The sequence below is a fragment of the Anopheles arabiensis genome, chromosome 2 (assembly GCF_016920715.1).
Source record: "Anopheles arabiensis isolate DONGOLA chromosome 2, AaraD3, whole genome shotgun sequence".
In the NCBI taxonomy this organism is placed as follows: domain Eukaryota; kingdom Metazoa; phylum Arthropoda; class Insecta; order Diptera; family Culicidae; genus Anopheles; species Anopheles arabiensis.
Genome location: NC_053517.1, coordinates 64,219,926 through 64,242,482, shown reverse-complemented (window position 1 = coordinate 64,242,482; position 22,557 = coordinate 64,219,926). Strand labels below are relative to the sequence as shown.

Genomic DNA, 22,557 nt, shown 5'->3' with positions numbered 1-22,557 from the left:
ACCGTACTTTACCCTAGCAGTGTCTCGGGAAACTCCCTAAAGGATGGATTCTTTCAGCAATTGTTTGAAACTCTGTTTCGCTCTGAAAGCAACACAAGACCCGCCACGGAACCCACCTTCATATCGCGTAACGACACGTTGGAAACTGCAGTGATGAATGTATCGTCATCATCATCATCATCAGAAACGAGCGATCATGTTTCGCGTGCAGCAATTATCCTGTCCGAACCGGTTAAAAATGGTACGCTCTTCCTGGAAGATGGCTCATCTAAAACACGCCCTGAAACACAGTTTGGTGAAATGACGGATCAAGAAGGACAAGCAAGAAGCTCGGCCGTTGCAGAACGTACCGTGAACTGAAAGAAACATATTCTAAGTGATTACAGCAACGACCGAGAATGTTAGCGAACAGTAAGAATTATTGAGCTTTGATTTTAGATTAAGAGCTTAGAATGAGGATAAAAAATAATCTCATTTACTCTAAAAGAGATGTGAGATGAGTAATATGTCCAGTAACATTCAAATAAAGCTGTTAATTTAATCAAATATTCGTGTGTTGTTGATGAAGCTTGGCATGTGTGTGTGTGTGTGTGTGTGTGGGGGGGTGGGACTGATATAATTTCGAGGTAATTTTGGACGCTACTATCCTTGTCTGCTGTTAGTCAGACGACGGCGATTTCGTCAACGAAAGTGACACCCAATTGCTAATGATTGTGTGAAATGTGGAACAAACAATACACTAGTTCGAATCTGTCGAAAGCTTAATGTCGTGTTGTCGCACTGCCATTCGCTTCAGTTGCATATTGAGCGCTGGAGAAGAAGGTCTCCAAATCCCGAACGTCCTGATAAAACAACATTCTATCACTAGCATGTATTCAAGACAGCTTACGGTGTGCTGGATGGTGGCAGGAGTACTATTGCTCTTCCATGGAACAACTGTACAGCCAGTGGCGTGTGAATCAGAAACCAGTGGAGGATTTTTCGCCCATCTGTGGGATTCGATCTTTGGCTCGAAGCAACAACCATCGCCCAGCAACAATTCAACTGCCGTGAAAAACGAAACTGATTCGTCGCCTTACAACGCCACAACTGTATCTACTACCATCAGTAGTAACACTACATCCGTGTCCACGGAATCGCCGGTCGAGAATGGTGCAAACGATACTACTACCACAGCAACAGTTTCCACTTCGGCACCCACCTCCAGCTCAGACAAGATAACTACAGAGAGTGACAAGACGGGTAAAACGGAATTGAACGGAACTGATGTATCAGCTCACACAGAAAAATCACTATCCAGCGAAGGAACGACGATAGCATCAAGTGTGTCCACGACGGATAGCAATGGCGTAACTACTATTGACAATGCTACGAAACAGGCGAATACTACTACCGGTACTAATACTACCAGCACTACAACCACTACTACTATGGAAACCACCTCTCTCGGAAGCAGCACAGCAGCGGAATCTACGACGGCTACCACGACAACACAATCTGCGAAGTCGGCACAATAGGCTTTGCTTTTCAAAAGCATCATTTGATTGTATTTTTGGTTTATGGTTTCGATGTGCTGAATTTGAATTCCTGTACTTAAATTAAGAAAATAAAACGATCGATGTGTTTTTAAACAGACCCAAGGTGGCTAGATAGATTACAGGTGGGTTCTTAGGTAATAATGGTTGGTGCTTTCTATAGTAGATTGGCAGATAGAGAGTTCTCGTTGCGAAGGACTTTGTATGAGTTGCTAAATAACTTTGGACTCGCTAGCTGTCAAATGAAGTTTTGTCAAAGTACACTGGGGGTATCCTTGCATAGGCCGCAATTTCAGCTGAGAAATTTACTGGACGCTCTGTTTGGCATTGACGAGGCGATACTTTACATTGTGATTTTGTCGTTTCTCAAGTGTGTATAGAACATTTTTGGTCTCTGGTTGAAGCTGTTGAATTGAAGGCTGTTGTATTTGGAGTTCTGGTTGAATAATCATGTAAATATAAAGTATTTATTGCATTTAGGAACTATACAGCAACCCTCAAGTTTGGTCCCAATTTCAGCTACCAAAACATAAGTCTTTTAACTACCTCACACAACACTCAGCTGGGTATTTTTAGTGATATGCACAAAATCATTTTGTTTTGTTCAGAATGGCGCTGGAATTAAGTTTTTTTAACACGTCAATAAGGAAGGTAGAATTTTCGAGCAAAATTTAATTTGTTGTCATATTTTTGTGGAATTGTGATTGTAATATAACTACCCGGATGAATGAAGCGCTATCATTACCATTAACGTGTTATCAAGCTGATGTTGTTTGAATTAGGTCAAATGAAACAGGAAATAAGCGTTGAAATGAAAGGAAATCTATGCACTTTAGCTAACTATAATTAGCAAGTTCTTTATATGTTCTGTAATTTAAAAAATAAAAGAACGGCGCGTACTATTGCCGAATAGGGGGATTTTGTTAAGATGTTTGAATACAGTGGCTCATTTGAATATTTCGTACAAAGCCAATGCTTTGCTTTTTTATTATTTATCTTTTTTATATATTATCTAAGTCAAATTTTACTCAACGCAAATGAATTTCGCACAATTTCATAATCAATCCTACTAAGTATTATTGGTTCAAGTTGTTGCTCGTTAGTGTGAAATTGATTAAACTGCCGAAATGAACGTTGAGATGGATAAGAATTACACCTGTTTCCAGTTACGTTCGAATCTCGTGCCGTTTGCATAGAATCGCAGTCCATTACTAATAAATTCGACACAAGCTGGAATTTTGGTAGTTCTTGTTTAGTTCTATTTCGTCTCAAGCGTTGTTCCCAAAACATCGTTCAGTGGCCAAACGTCACATGAATCGCGCCCCGCATTGGGGTGCCATAAGCCCCCTATACACTGTTGTGCATATCTGTCATAACCCTTGTGACAAGATGATGGAATGTGACAATTACGATCGAGTGCGTACCGCTACGGCTGAATATAACGACTTTCTACTGGATTGTAAATTCGACTTTGATTTTAAGCATTTTTGTAACTGGAATCTATGTTATTCGTTCAGGGTGGATTTTTCAAACTCGGTACCAGAAGGATACAGTTCACGCTCGATAATCCTCACTTGATTGCGTGCGGATTATCGAATGACATTTTGACGTGTTTTTTTTACTTAATTATAAATTTCTTTCCTCACCAATTTGATTATTCTAATCCAAGTAATCATTATTTTATCATTCCAAATCCTTTCACGTCACAATAAGAATTTTCTGGAAACCCGAACAATCCAGTCCGAGCGAATAAACGACTAGACGTGTCAGGGGAAAATTTACTATAAAAGTAGGCCTTGTTTTCAATAAACAGATATTCAAACGCAGAAGTTAACACCATTAATTTCAACATCCGAAATAGGACAGAGCCCCTGAATTTCCAAGTTAAACACCCCCTTCAGTTTGTATAGGCTTCCCATCCTTTGGAACAGAAGCAACTAGCGGGAAGGACTGGTTAGTAGGTAAAGTGTCAAAGACTCTGTCCAAAACTCCGCAGTTTGCTTCTTCTCCGCTACGACCCTACGACTCTTACTGAGGGTCAATCATTCGCGTGGCCTGCCGGAGAAGCTAGACTCGTAACAATACTACACCAGACGTTGTTTTTTTTGGGTTTTGAAATCTCCTCACCAGTTGAGTATATCCATCACTGAATATATTATTAACATAAAAATCGCTTTCTCATGAAGTCACACACCTTCGGTGTTGTCCTGCCGATGATGTCGATGTAATCCGCGAAGCCAATAAATTGGAGAGACCGGTAGAGGATCGTGCCACGTATGTCGTGCACTGCACCCCGTTCATAGTGGCCTCTAACAACCGTATCAATTTCTCAGGGAAGTGGTACCGCTGCATGATGTTCCATAGCTCATTCCGGTCTATGGTGTCGTAGGCCGCCTTGAAGTCAATGAACAGGTGGTGCGTAGGGATCTGGCGCTCTCGGCACTTCTGGTGGATCTGCCGTAGAGTGAAAATTTGGTCGGTGGTGGATTTGCCTCCAACAAACCCAGCTTGGTAGCTGCCGACAAAATTTGTAGCAAGGGACGCAAGTCTGCAGAACAGAACAGCGATTACGCCTATAACATTGAATTAACAATATACACTGTGTTTCAACAGTATCCTCTTATCGAAGTAACAGAGTTATTCGCAACCACAATCAATCAAAGCAAAAATCAAACACGATTCAGTGTTTAAAATGCTGTGATGGGATGTGATACGTACTTACCACCTTTGATAATGTTTACTAACCGGATCGATCTAGCCGTTTGGATCATTTTCGTTCGATTTTCGGGCCAGCATAAAGTAAGAAAATCGTTCAATGGTACAGTTCACGTACATTTTACTTTATTGTAACTTAGCGCACCATTTTCTATCCGTTCCGCGTTTCTTCAAAATTGGGCTTTCCTCCATCCGTTCCGCAAACCATTTTGCTGCTCCTTTCACTGCGGGATACACCTGGTAGTTGTAGGTAATTGTCCTATTGCCATTTACCCTCTCCCACACACAGCTCCTGTAATCCACAGATGGTGGTTTCTTTTCTTTTCTTTTTTCCTTCATTTTATATGTATGCTTGCTACATGGTTTTTGTTTCTTTTTACATTCCTTCCCCTTTGTATACAAAATTTGATACGATAAAAATAGTCTGTTTCTTATTTATTGATCGATCCTTTCACATTACATTCCTAGCTTTCCTTCGTTCGGATTCTTCTCGCGAAGAACTCGCGCTACTATTATATGCCATGAGGTGATCTTCTCCTTCCTAAATTACGCCTAATAATATGTATGCATGTGTTACTATTTATGAATGTTCACCTCTCTCGCTCTCAAATGTTCGCCCTTTCGTGCACCAATCACCGATCTGTCGCACTGCCAGTGAAACACGCGTGTTCGTTCTTAATGTGTAGACTAATGCTTCATTTGATCTCCAATTGTTTTACTTCTTGCTTTTTGGTGTACATACCTTGGTAAAGAAAACCAGGAGGCGAAACTAAGGAGATGCGCATCGTCCTTTCGGAACGTTCGCGCGCTACACACACCTCTCATCATCATCATCATCATCATCAACATCACCATCATCGTCACCTTCCATCATCTCCTCCTGTTTAGGCTGCTTTGATGTTGATTTCTTAATGTTTAACACCGTTTTTCTAACTCTTTGCTAAATGTTCGGCACACCGCCTGCTACAAACACAATTCCATGTTTATCCTTTGGAGTGGTGGGTAGGGTAATTGCTGCAATCAATTTAGGTTTTGCATCGGGTTCACGTCTCCGTAGCTATCACATTGGCAACGTCTAAGTGCCGTTCAATGCGGCTCCACCACTCCACTTTCACTAATAGAATGTTGTCGGAGAGGGGGTGGGTAAGTGTATTACAAATCAGGAGCCGATCATCTGCTAGGAATAAAAAAAAACAATTTTGCGTGCTAGTGTATTTGCATACATCCTACCCCCGACCCCGACGACATCTCCCCCACCTGCACACTTCAGTCGGGACCGGATTTCGAATCAAAAAGGTGAATATGCGAAAGAACAACGCAATTAGAAAAGTTAGTGTGTGACAGACAAAGGAGTGACAAAGGAAGGAAGCATCCTGTGTACCAGGCCATCGTGAAATGGCACATATTTTCGTTACATAAAAAAAAAAACTTCTACAAAGATTACACCTTATTAAGCAGCGACTAAAGCGACAGTGAATGCCTGCGCGTGCGACACACACACACACAAACATACGCGCACACACAGACACACACACATACACACATACATACATAAACACGCGAAGGAGCAACAGCGTGTTGTGAATGTTTGCCTATATCGATCAGCAGCAATAAACGAAAAACAAAAAAAAACAAAGGAAAACAAACAAACATATACCTCTCCGCCGTTACTAAAGTTCTACCCTCATTATACGTACGGTTGATCTTGCGTTTCCCGATGCGATGCCTTTTGCGTCATCCCATCCCACACTGGCAGACAACATTATTACGGATGTATAGTTCCCGTTTTCATGTGCAATCATGCCACATGAGAGATGCATTCTCGCATCCCGAATTATTAAATCTGAGAGATCGATCGTTTGGTTACGGCGCTGCCTTGTTTTGTGTTTAACTATAGTACATCAATTGATTCGCTTCTCCGTTTCTCCAAAGCGACTCCGGAACGTTGCTTCATGTGCTTCGGGTGCTTCGGTGTGTTGTGTGAGAGATAGAGAATTGTTATGCTTGTTTGTTTGTTTGTTTGTTTGTTTGTTTGTTTGTAGCGTGTCGGTTTCTTCCTAATGAAATGTTAAATTTTCTACCCAGCCTTTTCTGGTGCACTTGCAGTCTCATTCCTGTTTTTTTAGTGTGTGTGTGTGTGTGTGTTGTTCATAAAATATCATGTAAAAATTTGAGAACCTTCCGTGTGACTGGTGTATATTACATCCGCTGTTTCCTTTCCCCTTTTTGCTTTCCCTACAAGAGCGGGTTTCCCAGTTTTTCCCTCCATCTGCTACCACCCGGCGGCGGGGTTGCTACATCTTAGAACCATGCGAATACACCACGCGAGTACTAAATCCCGTAGGATTGTGTTCGCTCTGACAGCATATATCTAAATGTATACACACTATACCACATTTGCTATCATATTGAGGTGAAAAACTGGAGGTTTCGGTAGGGATTTACGGGGTTTGGTTTAGGTTGGTGTGTGTGTGTGTTTTGTTGTTGTGTCTTTCGCTGCATTGTGTAATTGTTTTGCCGTTTGTTGCTATTTATCGCACACTTTAACATCCCTCATATACACATAGCTGTTGTTGTTAGTTTTACTAATAATTATTATCTGTTACATGTAATATTTTATTTCACTTCTTTAGATTTCCCCCTGTTTATTGTATGCGCGAAATTTGGTTGCTTCCATTCGATTCTGATGCAGACAATTTGATAATTTTCCACACATCCGCAAGACTAATTCCCATCCATCCTATTTGCCACCGTTGCCGGGATAAGGTCAAAATGCCCAACAAATACACACGCACACACACATACGCACGCATACACAAGTGGTTCCTGTTCCTGCCTCAGTCCTATATTAATTACCCTGTGCGCAGTGCAGTAACCATCCTGTCCCATTCCCATCCTCCTTAATAATCCATTGTAAATCCCAAAACGGCATTCATTTGGGAGTTGGGTTTGCCGCATTCCAGGAGGAACCTTGTAAAATCTGCTTTTCGTAGGTAAAAACAAAAGACAGAAATGTATAGCAATAGCTTGAGCCTAGAAGACTCGTTCGATCGATCGCTCTCTAGCTTCGAACAGATTCACAGTGAATATGGAGCTTTCTTCTGGAGATGGAGGAGGATCGTTCGTTCTGTACAGTTGCCACACAGCACCACCACAGGATATATCGAGTGGGGGAAACAGCCTAAGATTTTGCACCATCAAGTAGGCTATAATTCTAAGCTTTGTGTGTTTATTGTTTTGCTGCATGTGGTCGGCGCATCGTCTTCTCGTCCGTTTATGCGCTTCACTCTCCTGTTCGCCGGCGCATGTTGAGTGTGTGTCTTGATGTTTGTTTTTCTTTTATTAATTATTATTATTAATTAGGTTAAAAATTAGACTTAATGCCAGTTCTATAATAATGTACAACAACAGTAACTTTTCTTTTGACGCTTTTCGGAGGTCATATTCATCTCTCGGACGACAGTAGCGAAGACTTCGTTCACGTTGATGCGATCTTTCGCGGATGCTTCGATGAACGGACAGTCCCACTGTTCCGCAAGGGCGTTACCTACGGATAAAGCAACACGGAAATAGTATTAAAAAGTGACTTCAGGCAAGTGTATTGTTACTGATAGTTAAAAAAAAATGACATGTGAAAATGAAACAAGGTACAAATACAATAACATCCCTTGAAGCATCTCAAAGTGAATAGCATTATCCTCGATAGTGCACCTTCAACCGCTCACTGTATTATTCGCCGTATCAAAAGATATGGAAAGTAATAAAGCCAAATAGATACATAAATTATACTTTTGCGGGATGCATGCATTATCTTTGTTCTACTATTGTGGGACGCTTCTTATACTGGTTTTGTGTATTTCTGTCACAGTCCTAGCCTTACGTATCGGGATCTCAGTTCATATCGGGCTTGAACACATAACGAGCATGATTTTAGGTCGAACGCTTCGACAAGTGCACCATGGGACTAGCCTACTACAGAGCCAGCTCAACACATAAAGCGAAGATAACCGCAGTGTGTTCTTTATTTCTTCGACCTTGAACTGGACTGGACCCACCACCGCCCGGTTTGTTTACGCCTAAGACAACACATTCATTTCAATTCATTTAAATCGGAAAAATATCGCACCATCGCGTCTAGCAGGTGTTTGCCGCAAATAACAATGCTCTCCATACACATCTATTCATTTTAGGGGATCCAATCACTATACAGCCGAAAGAAAGCAAGCACCTCAGCCTACTAAGGGTAGGTGTGATACATGAAATTATTTATAGCGCAACACGTCATCGAGCTCATCTCGCGCATAGCCATTATAATGGAACACACACACATAGCATGCAAGCATGGCGCTCACCACTTCATTTCCGGATTGCACAGACTACACGCGTTCAATGGGCGGTGGAGAAAAAAGCTTACCATCCCTAATACCTAGTATACATGAGAACAGAACGCGAAAAAAGCTGTTTGTTTTTCACAAAATATGCCACTCTTAGAGATACTAGATGAACAGACCTTTGTGTGGTGCCTTTTATTCACACTCAGCCCATTAGGGCGCCAATAATACCAGTATGTTCCATACACAAGAGCACAAGGCAAGCACGCACAATGGCGGAGGAACTGACTGTTGTGCCAGTAACTGATTTACATTTGATGCCATTTTCTTAAGTGCATGGTACAGATTCACTCAGCGTGGCTAAATTTAGATGTCATTTCATTACTAGTGCAGACCAAAATGGTAAAACGAAAATACATTTTCCATCGCAGATACACAATAAATACATCACACATTCGACCCGTGGTGGTTCGTGCGCGCGATGCTTTGGAAAACAAAACGAAAATCCGGCACATCATGTGTTTTGTCGACCATCTCTGTTAGCTTCAATTTTACAAAAAAAATTAACACAATAATACAGTTAAATAGTAACAAATGTTTGCGTAAAGTTGAAATTGTTTACGGCATACAAGAATGTGAGTACATGCACGAGCTTTAATCACTACACCATAACAACAACGTTATGGTAGGTAAGAAACCGGTTGGATTTTTAATTTTGAAGGCAAAGCAGAACACTCATTTGCTTACTCCCAAGTACGTAGTCGGTAGATGTCCGGCTTTTAAGGCTTCTTTTGATTAGAAACTTGTCTGAAGGCGCATGAGTGTCCAGTGCTGTAAACTGATGCTAGAATACTAGGTACGGAAACACAACTCCGCCGAAACAACTTACCTTCGGCCGTGGACACTTCTCTTTGGCAATCTAAATCTAGCTTATTGGCGACTAGGAGGATTGGTGCTGGCTGACTACCTTTCACACGACTGATCACATTTCTCATACTCGCAATATCCTGTAACGAAAGAAACAAACAATCCCAAACCATTAAATTTAAACTTTCTTTTGTTAGAATGGTTAAGAAGTGCTGTATTTAAAAGTATGCTAGTAAGTGCTGGTAAAGTTGCTAACCATACGAATGAAGCGGATTATCATCATCATCGATCGCTAACATACATGTACAGTGGTGGGTATACAAAATCGGACACTTTTACCAAATTCACATAGAAGTCCAGTCGCTCTTCCTACTTTGCGATCCATATGTCAATTTCCTAGAATTATAAATCGTCATGAAAACTGTGCAGTGGGCTTCTTTTATTACCTTTCACGGGAATTTGAATTAAGAATCAAAATTTTAACTTTTATAGGGGAATAACGGGGGGAAACATTCTTCATGGTAGAAAGAGCGTCCGAATTGGAAGTGTCTGATTTTGAATACGCACCACTGTTTCGGCTGTAACGTCTGTGTATCGAAGTGGTAATACTTTTAAAACCAGCTGTTCACCTATCAATAGCCATATCATTAGCATGTCTAGATTTAAATAAAAACTGCATTCAAATCTGACTGCAACAACAAGATGTTATCGCTCCCCACAGCTAGTGCATTGCCATTACACACGCCATTAATTATCGCTTTTTAACTACGCCGACGCTGAGACGACGGCATGATAAGAGTAGAAGTAACGATGAAGCATAAGCGGATGCAACTCAAGAACAATAAAAATGTAATGTTTTATGCATTGTCTACAAGTATCGCACCATTTCTAACAAGTGGACGATGAACGATTCCCATACAGTACTGCACCAGCATAGATCAAAGTCAGTCGCATGCGAAGATGAACGAGATGAGAAATATAGCAAACGCCTTTGCGCTGATTTTCGTTTACGCATTTATAGTAATTATTTCATTCTTTGACATTTCTATAGAAGTAGAAGTTCTCAGTATAGAAGTGTATTACTGAGCAGTATTGCACAATACAGCCTGTTGAATGGTGCTTTTCTACAGTTTCTACCTACCTGAAATGTCTGGTGGTTGGTTAGCGAATACATGACTATAAAGCCATGCCCGTTTTTTATATATAAGTCCCGCATCGAAGCGAACTGTTCGGTTCCCGCTGTGTCCAAAATTTCCAACACGCAAGGAGAGTTGTCCACCTGTGAAATAAAAATAAAACACAATTAATACAAACATGGCTTCTTTTCAACGATTCGTGTACTATTTATGTGACAGTAAATTAAAGCGAATGGTAGGTTCTATGGTATATTCTGTGTCTGTTGAAATTAATAGTTACTTCTTATTCATAATGTCTGTTCTGTGTGCACTATATTGCTTGGAGATTCCATAAACAGTACGTACGGGAGGGGAAGTATTGAAGTTTACGTCATTAAATGTAAACGACCATGTAAACGACTATGTAATGTACATTTACTCTTAATGTTCGACGTAGAAAAGAAGTACGTAAAATAGAATAAAAACATGACCCTAGAAAGCTGACAACAACACACACAATTATGCTTCAGGATCCAAATGGTAAGAAAATTAGACCCTTTTTATAGAGGTATTTTTGATATTTTGTCAAAACATGTTCTAACTTAGCTGACCAAAGACCCATTTGGTCGTGCTAAACACAAACACATGTGAGTGTTGACAACAGAACATCCCGGAGTTATTATATACACCCGAAATTACCGTATGACCGGAAAAAATTACCTTGTCCTATTACAAATTACCAATTAAACAAACAACGGAATTACTAGTTGCCTCTTAGATCCCTTCCACAGGTACATTAAGAGAAACTACTTCAGAACTAATACCGGTCTAGAACTGATTCCGAACCATTGTCGATCTTGGAACCTTTATAGAATCAATACCGGCTCTGGAACTGATTCCAAACCCGTACACGTCTTAAACCTTATCCCGATCCTATATCGGTACTGGGGTTGATCATGAACCCATAACGACCATGCAAAGATCATGGCTGGAAGTGATACTGAACGCATCATACAATCAGATACGAACACGACCAGACTCGACCAGACTCAACCGAGCTCGACTGGTCTAGTTCGGATTTGCCAAGAAGATTTTTATCCGGAGTCGGATTCAGTTTTTCAGAGCAGATCCACCACTGTCTACCTGTGTTTGTCTTAGTAAAGGAATGGATAACGAACCTGTCCCGGTTGTAGAAAACGATTCAGTACCCAGTAACTGATCCCTTTACCACACTGGTCAAATAACCAATCCCTACATCAATTTTATGGAAACACGAATGCGCGTTATCGCTTAATAGAATTTGTACAGCAAGGTTCCAAAACAGCATACTTTTGCTTTAGTAGAAACCTTTGCGTTAGTGAATGATTTTTACATTTCCATTTAATTTTGTTTAAAATTTTTTATTTTATTGCTTATTTGTACATGGACTATATCGTTTTGCACTTCAGATTGCACTTTTAATATAACATACTATCTTGTTTCAAAACGTGAGCAATAATGCCGATTAACATTCATTTGTACTTTATCGTTATCACTAGCTTAACTGGCTCTTAAAGTGGTACTATAAATATTGCGGGCATGATTAACGTAGTTACTTATTTCACAGGTGTCTGCAGCACCGCAGCACAGTTCATTAGTACATTATGAACGAGTTGTTGGCAATAATGTGTATGCTGTCGTGCAGTTCTGTCGTCGGTGAGTAGTAGTAGTCGTGGCGATTTATTTGCCACATTTCACCGTCGCCAAATACCATGTTCTGTTGATTTTATACGATTCAAGGTTTCCAAATCATCCACCCGATGGCCAACAAGCGATCAAATCAGCTGGAACTACCTGTATCGATTTTAAATGAGACAACTCAACGGATCGTGGGAGGACACGAGATTGACATTGGTGCTGCCCCGTTCCAGGCTTCGGTGCAGTCGCACGGTGTGCATGTGTGCGGTGGCTCCATCATCCATCAGCAATGGGTTTTAACTGCAGGACACTGTGCAAGTTCATCGAAAGAGCCCAACAGTTTGAGTGTAAGAGTCGCTACCATTCACCACAACCAGGGAGGCCAGATTGTCAACGTTGAAGAATCTATCAGACATCCTCTCTACGATGAGCAGCTCATAATCGATTATGATGTTTCGCTTTTAAGCCTGGAACAGTGTTTGACATTTTCACCCAACGTACAAGCCATCCGGCTTCCCATGCAGGACGAGTTTTTCCAGGATGGAACTGTGTGTGTGGTCAGTCGATGGGGTGCTACACAAAACCCGGTCGAATCAAGTGACCGGCTCAGAGCGACGGATGTACCGCTGGTTAACCATGCGGTTTGCCAGACGGCTTACATCTCGGCGGCAGCCACTATTACCGACCGAATGATCTGCGCTGGCTATTTCAGTGGGGGACGGGACGTTTGTCAAGGTGATTCCGGAGGCCCTCTCTATTACGAAAACACATTGATTGGCGTTGTCTCGTGGCGAACAGGCGACTGTGCGGAGGTCAACTTTCCAGGTGTGTACAGTAGAGTCGCTTCGGTACGTGCATGGATATATGAAGTAAGCGATGTGTAGTTTTCTAGCGTGTGCACTCGTTCCCTAACCCGTTCCCTCTGGTAAGAGAATTTTGGATTTGTATATTGTTTAAGCAATTCAATTTTCTTTACAATTTCTATACAATACATGTTTTTTATGTCGTTGTTGCTATTCATTTGTTCTGCTTTCTTTATGCTTATTTGCGTCTTTGCACACTTATGCAAAACCTTTTTTCCACACTGTGGCCCATGCGTACCCATTTGCTACTGCTGCTGCTAGGCTCTCCGATATGTCTACGATGCGTGTATATGGCGTTTTTGGATTCAACCCACACAACAGACTGATTTTTAGCGCTCAGATGAAGTCACCACATCATCATTCGGCCAAGGAAGATGCTTCAACTTGCCTATTTTGAATACATTTCGATTGCATGTGGGTGCACTGCCATTAATCGTCACTTTACCGTCACGAAATTGTTTTGTTTTCGGAAAACAACAGTGATATTTTTGGGTGAAGGTTATCTTCTCAAGGTCACTGTGGACGACGGTAAATAAGAACGCTCGTACAACACACACTTTGGCCAATATAAATAATAAATACTACCATTTTGCAACAAGCGAACAACACATATGATAGCAAAAGCGTTCTTTATCATCTTCTTGTATCTGTTACACATTCCACAATGAACTTGCCACAAATAACTACATAATTTGATAATTTAGGCTTATAATTGTGCCCTTCACGATTCTAGTCAGTTTTTTGTATGGAGTTTGACAGTTGGAGACTGAAATCATGTAAACACTCCATACAAAACCACACATAAAACTAGCCTGCAATTTTCGGTCTAGATTATTCTAGCCGTAAAGCTAGAATTAGATTCGAGTACCTGCTCGAACAATGGCAAAACAAGGTGCATTAAAGAGATCTGGTGATGGAATGCAGAATCAAAGTGCATGTAGTCCAGGTGGTCTCATAGCATGTTTTTTATAACCAAATTTGAATATCAGTTTTTGACAGGATGGGTGAAAACTTTTGTTCAAACAAGCTTTCTGGAGGCTTGGCGAAAACACAAAACACTCGTAAAATCTTCATTCAGAAGCAGAAGCGATAAAAATCAGCCTTCTAAATTCATACACCTTGGGATAAGCCCACCTTTATATTATACCTACTTAGATAGCTGCTCGAAAAATGCTATACAATGCAAACAGCTGACAGACTGAAATTTCAGGCTACGAACTTAAAACGAAAATGGCCCTATTGTTATTTCATATTTAACCTCAAATATCCCAAGATCAACATCCCATACAAAAATGCATTCTCTGTACATCATTGCTTTGCCGGCCATTTACAAGCCACCTCAACATTGGAAGTAAGCATCATATCGTACTCGTAGCAAAATGCATTTCAACTATTAAAAAAATGGGAATACGAATGTAATGATGTAGCGTTAATTACGTTTTCACAATTAATAAGTGAAGCGGTCTAATACGAATTGTAGCCCTGCAAACGTGTAGAGTAGCTTCGCCAGAATTGTTCTTCTACATACCATGATCAAAATGAGTTACTTCACACACCAAGCCTCTACCCTTTTTGCAGACGGTACAATATTAACATTTTCCGTCAGTTTCCAAAGCGGAAGTGACATACCGTCATTGGAAGAGACATAAGATCGTGTGTAAAATATTGAATGCGCTCACATTATCGCTTCTACACAGCCAGCCACTGGCTGTGCTCGGTGGCGTTGCCTTTTTTCGCTCTTACTTTTTTCATTTTTTTCTCTCTCCCTCTCATTCTTTTTTCTAGTTTTTTTTTACTGTTTGCTCGCTTTGCTTCTTTCTGGACACTATTTATTAATGGACAAAAGGAAAGGAAACATCTTCTGGTTGCTTATTCCGTTTTATTGACATTTATGTATTCTGACCGCTTGACTAGTCACCCTTCCGGCATTTTCAATCGTATGTTGCTGCTCGGCGACAATTCAACGTGTTGTTTGTTAGCGGACCATTTATATTGCATTCGTCGTATGCATTATTGGTATATTGGGATGTAACGTTTTCGCACTACGATGTATTTGCATGTTAGTAGTGATGTGGTCTAATATGCGGGGTTGTGTCCCGTGGTACAGTCGTCAACACGTACGACTCAATAACTTTCCTGTACTAGGTTCAAACCTAGAATGGACCCGCCGTCCCCCCATAGAAGAAAAGGACTGACTATCATCAGGCTGCGTGTGGTATTGAATAAAGCCTCGAAAGTCTATACAGTCCAGCATGTGTCCGTACGTAGGACGATTGCGACAAATAGAAAAAGAAGAAAAAGTATTGATACGTTAAAAAAATAGATTCTTATACTTTTTATTCGAAGTTTAAATGCCAATTTGTTTCTTCAGCTCCAAAATTGAACTCATATTGTACATAAATCTATCATCCACCAGCAAGCTACTGCCCCCGTGAAGTTTAGCCGTTGTGCTTCGCCTGGTATGGCGCGATGGCACAATTGCCAATGCAATGGTTTCTAAACGCCAGTCACTTTCACATCACTATCGATGCGTGTCCAGCAAAACAATGCCCTTGAAAACAGCCAAACTATATCAGCCACACATCCGCTTATTGAATCACGAGCAGTGTGATTTTACAGCAATTGATCAAAATTTGGTAACATCTTATCAAAACAATACGATTACTGTTACTCTTTATTGGTATGAAATGCTGTATCGTAAATATATTAAATATATTCCCAAGAGTTTTTTTTCCACTATATTGGATTTGAAGCGTCTAAACGTGTTGTAAGCTGTTTGTTTGTGGGTCGCGGTGCCCACCTCGCAAGATTTGTCTCACACTTAGCACAGTAGTATGTTCTACACATTAGCATTGAGTAAAAATCTACACCATAGTCTACGTCATACAAACGAAGGTCAACAACTCGGCCAGTGACGACAAGTGACAAACATCGACTGGCTGTTGCTTTGCTGCGGCTTGTGTGTAGTATGTGCTACTTTTCGCGGACTTCTCGCGCTTAGCTTGCAATTGGGTGGAAACGAACTTGATCTCGTTCCATTCTCGCTCTCTCTCTCTCTCTCTCTCTCTCTCTCTCTTTCTCTCTTGTTGCGAATGAAGTGATCACTATTGAAGCTTACAGATGGCCACCCCAACATTGCCATGCATCTCACAATAGAATTGTTTTGTGCACACATATGTAACTGACTGTCAACGAATTTAGCCACTCAAAACAACCACCACGGAGAGAGAGGAGGAGATCGCGCAGTCATTTCCTTTCGGTGTTCTCACGTTCGATAAGACCATTTGGCCGGAAATAATAATTAACCGAATGTCCTCACAAGCCTTCTCTCCCAATTCATGACTTCAGTCAGGTATCCACTTTAGCTACCAGCTAGAACGAAAATTGGACAACTAAAGGGCTTGCTCTGTTGCTCTGTCCTAAATCATTGTTTGCACTACAGCATTTGGTATTTGGTACAAATCGGGTCATCGTGACACAACAATGCCTTTTTGAATCGAGAAATATGTTTGACGTATGACGTATTATCATATCAATATAATTATACTTGGATTGAATTAGACTTCGGATACGTTAAACCAATGAAATCGAAATGAAATGTTTTAATAACAGTGATTGACCCCTGCTATAATTTAAGCCAGAAAGCAAAAACTTTAAGTAGAAAAATACCACTTCACTAGGGGGCGGCCTCGAACAAACCGCAGTCATAAGTCATTTTTGGTCTCTTTACTTATAAAACATGACTTTAAGTGTTGGAATTCTAGATGGCGCCAGTGTACATCGGTTTTACATGGGTTTTCACATGTTAGAAATATTATGGAACACAATATAGAGACCTTCGCCCCAATAGCAATCCTGATCAAGGAAATCATTGCATCATACTCTAGTTGTTGGTATTCATACACTAAAAAAATCGTTATATTGATGAAAAAGTATTTTGAACAAGTGAAAACCCTATATCCCTTTTCTGTACATTGTCACAAACACATATTGCAAACGTTGAATACAATTGATGAACCCAACTTAGTTTTATATTTGAGAACTATTGCGTAATAAAATGACAATAAAATGAATAATAAAATAAACGTTTCAAATATCCTAAACAAAATTTAAAAACACTAATAATGCAAGTAGTTAAAAAATAGGCACCATCTATTTTCCATGTGCTCTGAGCACCCTACCTTAAACAATTCGTCATTTAAAAAGGAAAATAAAATAATGATTTAGGCAATAACTTTGTCTCGATCGTGATTTTTGAATAAAACAAAACATTATAAAAAAATCAATATTGTCAATTGATTGATCTAAGTTTAACGCAACGTTTTCAATTTCACTTCGCGCCGCTTCGAAGACTGTTAATTCGTATGATGTATCTTTGTCAATAACGCTTAAACCTTCCGCGGATAAAAAAAAATGTGTTATGGTTTCTGGATATGTTGTTACAAAATTGAACATCAATGAAGACAGTGTTTATCCATTCTAGACCAAATTATGTATGCTTCAACAAATATATCCATCATACAAGAGCTAATCTGATCCAGCTTGAGACGAATCTGCGATTGTTTGACGTTTGGTTTTGTATGGAGTGTTGACATGATTTTAGACGCCAACCGTCGAACTTCTTTTAAAAAACGCTCAGCTTGAATTCTTCTGACTTGAAGAAAATATATTTTAAGCCAGCAGCAATGTTCTCCTACTGATTCCCTCAGGTACTATCGTATGACTTGGCAACATGCCCTTCATAGGTTCTAACCCCGAATGGACAGTGCGTAAAACGTAGGACTTTGATTATCTAGCTTATGGGTAAATCAATAAGTCACCGAAAGCCATTAGGTGGGTACAGACAAGCATTGACCGAACTGAACAAACAATTGTAACCGTGATTATTTCCCCTCTATTTTACATTAAATCGACATACTTTCCTTTTTATATATTTTTTGCCCACAGCACTATCATACGGTGCCAACATTAGTATAATATGAATAGAAATTTCTTATTTCTAGGTCGTGGCTCATAAGAGCCTATTTTTAAATTATAATTAAAAATACTCATAAAATTAACCAAACATAAAATGTCCTGAAATAAAATGTTCTAGTAATCGATTCGTTTGCCATCCGTTTGTCTGCTCGATTATTATAAATAAAGTGGAATCAACATCTTACATACTATTTTTGAACAATTTTTAGTGCCATCTTTTTACGAATAAAACAGGCGTTCATCATTATCCGTGAGAAAGAGAACGAATCAAACAAGGAAATTATAAAACGTCCTGTTATGGATCCACCAAGTACGGTGAGATTTACGCAAAACAAGAGCCTGCAAACGACCATGGCATGACAGCATCGTTTGAACTCATTCAGACCACCAAACACTCGCAAATTGCCTCCGGGAGTGTTGTGGAGTTGCGACAGCACCTTCTCTAAACTCAACATCGCATTGAACTTCGTTGTTGTGTGGCGTGGCATTAACCGCAGTGCTGGAGGCAAAACTACTAATTTCGAACACCTAACGCCAAACCGCTTTACGTTCAACACATTAGAGTACATCAAGGGCAGCAGACGGATATAAATACGGACAGAAAAAAAGAAGCATCGGTCACCGGAAATGGGGATCTTTCCCATCGTGTCTTTACCATCTTGTATGTTGTTTTATTGTGCCGCTTGCAACACTATACATGCAATGCAACTCAACCAAACCATGCATTCATGCAGTTTCAATCGTATTATAAGTATTATATGTGTTTTAAATTTAAAACAAAATACATGTATATGACCTCTAGACATGATAAAATAAGACATGATATGGAGGTCAAAACTATATCACCAAAGTTGTCAATGTAACGTAAATTAAGTTTTATCAACAAATGCTACAGTTCCAACCAGCACAACAACAACCTTAACACCATCCTCCACTATGGCACTGTTTTAACATTCCGCAATGTTGCAAGAAAGTGAAATGGAAGATAGTTTATGGGATGCAAGAATTTCTCAATGATACCGCATAGTGCAGCTTCCATTGCCATATAAGATGGATCTTCGCTTCGCAGTTAAAAGACACCTGGTACACGTAAACCGTCGTTACTTACTTGTTTGGTATGGAATGTAACTAATACAAAAATAGAGTGCCAACCGACGGAACCGGTGGCACCTTCTAGATCGTCTCTAGTTAGTACTAGACACTTACTAGTTTTGCTTATATGGCTAAATGGGCAATTCAGTGATATCGATCCATTAGGATGTAATTGAAAAAGGGATTTCGTTGGAACATCGGTTTGAAGAATGGTTAGAACACAAAATAGGAACATTAATTCCTTTTTATATTGTCAAACACTCTCGCAAATAAAACCTACTACACATTATTTTGTACATTTATTCCATCTCAAACCGCATTACACCGGATGATGTGAATCGCTTTGTGCGTTCGTCAATATATCGCTCAATTAATAAAATGCTTTTCCTTTTCAATTTCTGACCCTGTTGTTTGGCAGTTGATGGGCTCAATTGGGAGTATTCCGGAATAAAGGCGGTTATAAGAAAACAACCTTCATTCATTGCCGCGGTAAAACATTGTCAAAGCATCTCAATAAACGTTTTCTATTTATTAAAATAATTGAAATAATCTATTTAAATAATTAATGAAATATGAAAACCCAAGATACGTCTTTTTATATTTTCAATTTTACGGTTAATTGTTGCACAGTCCGGGCTCAGTTCTCAGGTCCGCGGCTTCATACTACGAGGAATTTTATCGCACACAGTTCTTAAGCAAGAATGCTAGACTTAATCCAAGCAATTAAAAAGAGTTTAGTTGTAGCCCACCGCCGGTTTCTTAACAAGTATCGAATTCACCAACACTACTGCAACTAACACACTGCCACAGGAGCGCAGTAGTATGTGTTAGTGCACGGTTTCGTACTTTTATCCAGTCTAACGTGTTATGTGGCATGATTGTACGCATTTGCTCTGGAAATAGCTTCTAAAATGGGACAAAATTCCCTCCCACTGGCCTGCTTTGCCAGCAATACACAACTAAGCTTCAGAGAAAGTAGAATGATAGTATCAATGAAACGAGGGATTTTAAGCGCCTAAACCAAGCCAAAGCTTTGACAAGAGCATGTTATATTTCCACACTGTTTCCCACCTTTGAAGTATGCGATGACTTCTATATTTAATTATTTATTATATGTTCATTAAATATTTGTCTGTGGTACCATAACACAATCATTTGAAATATGGACAATTATAACAAAATGCTAATAAACTATGTAACATAGAATACCGCAAAATTTAAGTTTAACTTTAGAATGCACATGTAAAAATGCATGTATAACAATCGATTACAGTTTACTAAGTATACTTTTTTGCACAAAACTTGTATTTACAATATCGATCGACTACCATAACTCATTGTAAACTACGAAAAATCAAACCCAATGTTAGGCAAAATTTTGCGATTCGCTTTCTTCTTTCCCCTTGCCCCACGGGTTAGCCGTTTTTCTGTGTGGCATCGGACCATGTTGGGCTAATCATCTCCGCACCAGACATCGTCAGCTTTTTGTTTGTGATGCGCTATGCTTTGCACGGGAATTTTCACTGCCAACACGAACGCCGTGGGTAGCCATGTCGATGGAAATCAATTTCACTGATGGGTGGTCACAGTGAATTGTACTCAAAAGCACTCCCACTGGCCCTCGTTGCTCGTTTTGTGCCAAACCCGTAAGCGTAAGTTTAATTTACTTGATAACTACAACTGCTTAATCACCATCAAGTTCATCACGGTAAGCAAATTCAACTGTGCTTAATGAGTGATTTCGTTTTGCTTCGTGATTCATCATCGTGTACCGCGTCTTAGCGAAGCCAGCCATATCCGCCAATTGGACGACTGCTGAGCTCTTAACAATTTAATGCTTGCACATACAAAATAGTTGTATGCTGTTTGCTCAAAACTTTGTCTGTTTTGTGTAACTAAAAGTGGCATAAGAAACAGATTACATGATAAATTCAAATCGTATTATTACGTATAATCAAAGGGGCATTCTATGTTATTGCGGGCACGTACGATAACGTTAGGTATCAAATGACGTCTACGAAAGTACTACATACAGGGTCTGTATACATGTAATTCATCAATGGCACAAGAAAAGTCCCCCCTGTCGGAGAGTTAAAAATGCTAAATCGTCTAACAGTGCAACGCTCTCTTTCTGCATTGAATTTGGTTCTCTTCGTCTCAAGTGGCCTACACTCAAGTGCCATTCTGGCATTGCATTGCGAGCCCCACGTGCAAACGATATCTCATCTGTGCAAAATAGCATTTATATGTGTGGGGTTGCGTTTGTCTTTCACAGTTGATGTTAACAGTACACTGCTTTTCAGTGCAGCACACTAGCCACAACTGTCGCCTTTTAATGGCAGCCACACGTGGGGGTTAATAAAACTTGTGCTTCAAAATACACCACAAATAATGTGTCTAATTTTATATGCTTACATATTACAAACCTGTATGCAAACACTGTGCAATGAATATCCTATATGCTGGACCTTAGCAAGTCTGTTGCCCGAAAAACAGTAACTCAAAATTGAGATTCCTAAACACTTAAAAGCTTAATAACAGTATACGTCTTGAATGATGCCTTGAAATATACCTTAAATAAGAAATAAAGCAGCGCGAAATGTGGATTATGAAACTAGAGCATTCTCTTTTCGCACGCCCAGCTGAGAGCTGAGAGCCCAAAACAATGATTTTCATCAATCACTTTCACTTGCTAATGGACGCCCATGGGGAAGAGAAGGGAGGTGTCAACGAACGAAGGTGACGCAAAATTCTCACATGCACATAAGAAAAGGAAAAATGTCATTATTGTACTACCGTCTTGCGATGTCCACACAGCACCAAAGAGTTCATAATGTTCAGTTATTCGCATTAGACGATGCAAAAACGTCCATCAAGCGTTCCCGGCTAGTTGGATGATTTTCAGACATTTGATATTTGATATTGAAGCAAGATAACATTTGATTTGAAGAAAAATAACAAAGGTACCTAATCAAACGACACAAAACATTCCTTAGAAAGTGTATCCCAGCATAAGTTTATATTTGTAGTCATATACATAAAAGTGCAATGAGTAATTTGTACGAATTGCCCTTTTTTGCATTCAATCAAATATCGATTATAGCATAGGTTACAAACAGTAAGCAAACCTTTGTATGGAACGCACTTGGCCAATGTCTGATATGCTTGTAAACCCATATAATGGGCATGACAGTAGTAACATACACCAACGTTACATTATTTTGTTATTCTTCCACGTACGGGCGCAAACCATTCGTTTTCTGTAGGTGTAGCCGCTATCGAGAAACTGCGGCATGGCACCATCATGGCACCTGAAGCAATGCGAGCAAAGAAAAAAAAACACACCGCTTACATTTACCATCAAGCGAGCTAGTTGTTGACGGCG

At 39.9% G+C, this 22,557-nt stretch overlaps 3 protein-coding genes across 9 annotated transcripts in view; 2 read left to right on the top strand and 1 right to left on the bottom strand.

The window, feature by feature from the left end:
• Positions 1 to 546, top strand: part of LOC120897907 (SLIT-ROBO Rho GTPase-activating protein 1-like) — a 32,730-nt gene extending 32,184 nt beyond the window's left edge. Inside the window, exon 16 of the transcript XR_005738597.1 lies at positions 21 to 546. The gene's annotated coding sequence lies outside the window, so the exon portion shown is untranslated. The remainder of the gene's footprint in view (positions 1 to 20) is intronic.
• Positions 547 to 4,354: 3,808 nt separating this feature from the next.
• LOC120904143 (ras-related protein Rap-2a) overlaps positions 4,355 to 22,557 on the bottom strand; it is a 31,958-nt gene continuing 13,755 nt past the window's right edge. For all 6 annotated transcript variants that reach the window (XM_040313941.1, XM_040313966.1, XM_040313974.1 and 3 more), the window contains 3 exons: positions 10,590 to 10,727; positions 9,471 to 9,588; positions 4,355 to 7,797 (listed from right to left, as the gene is read on the bottom strand). In XM_040313941.1, coding sequence (XP_040169875.1) covers positions 7,640 to 7,797; positions 9,471 to 9,588; positions 10,590 to 10,727 — 414 coding nt within the window. In that variant the 3' untranslated portion in view covers positions 4,355 to 7,639. The remainder of the gene's footprint in view (positions 7,798 to 9,470; positions 9,589 to 10,589; positions 10,728 to 22,557) is intronic.
• LOC120904130 (trypsin-1-like) lies at positions 12,159 to 13,716 on the top strand. 2 transcript variants are annotated; one of them, XM_040313929.1, is made up of 3 exons: positions 12,159 to 12,258; positions 12,343 to 13,165; positions 13,365 to 13,716. In XM_040313929.1, the coding sequence occupies exons 1-2, from the start codon at positions 12,207 to 12,209 to the stop codon at positions 13,122 to 13,124; spliced, it is 834 nt and encodes a 277-aa protein (XP_040169863.1). In that variant the 5' UTR covers positions 12,159 to 12,206; the 3' UTR covers positions 13,125 to 13,165; positions 13,365 to 13,716. The 2 variants fall into 2 exon arrangements, with proteins under 2 accessions (XP_040169863.1, XP_040169853.1); XM_040313919.1 differs by having other exon boundaries at positions 12,343 to 13,716.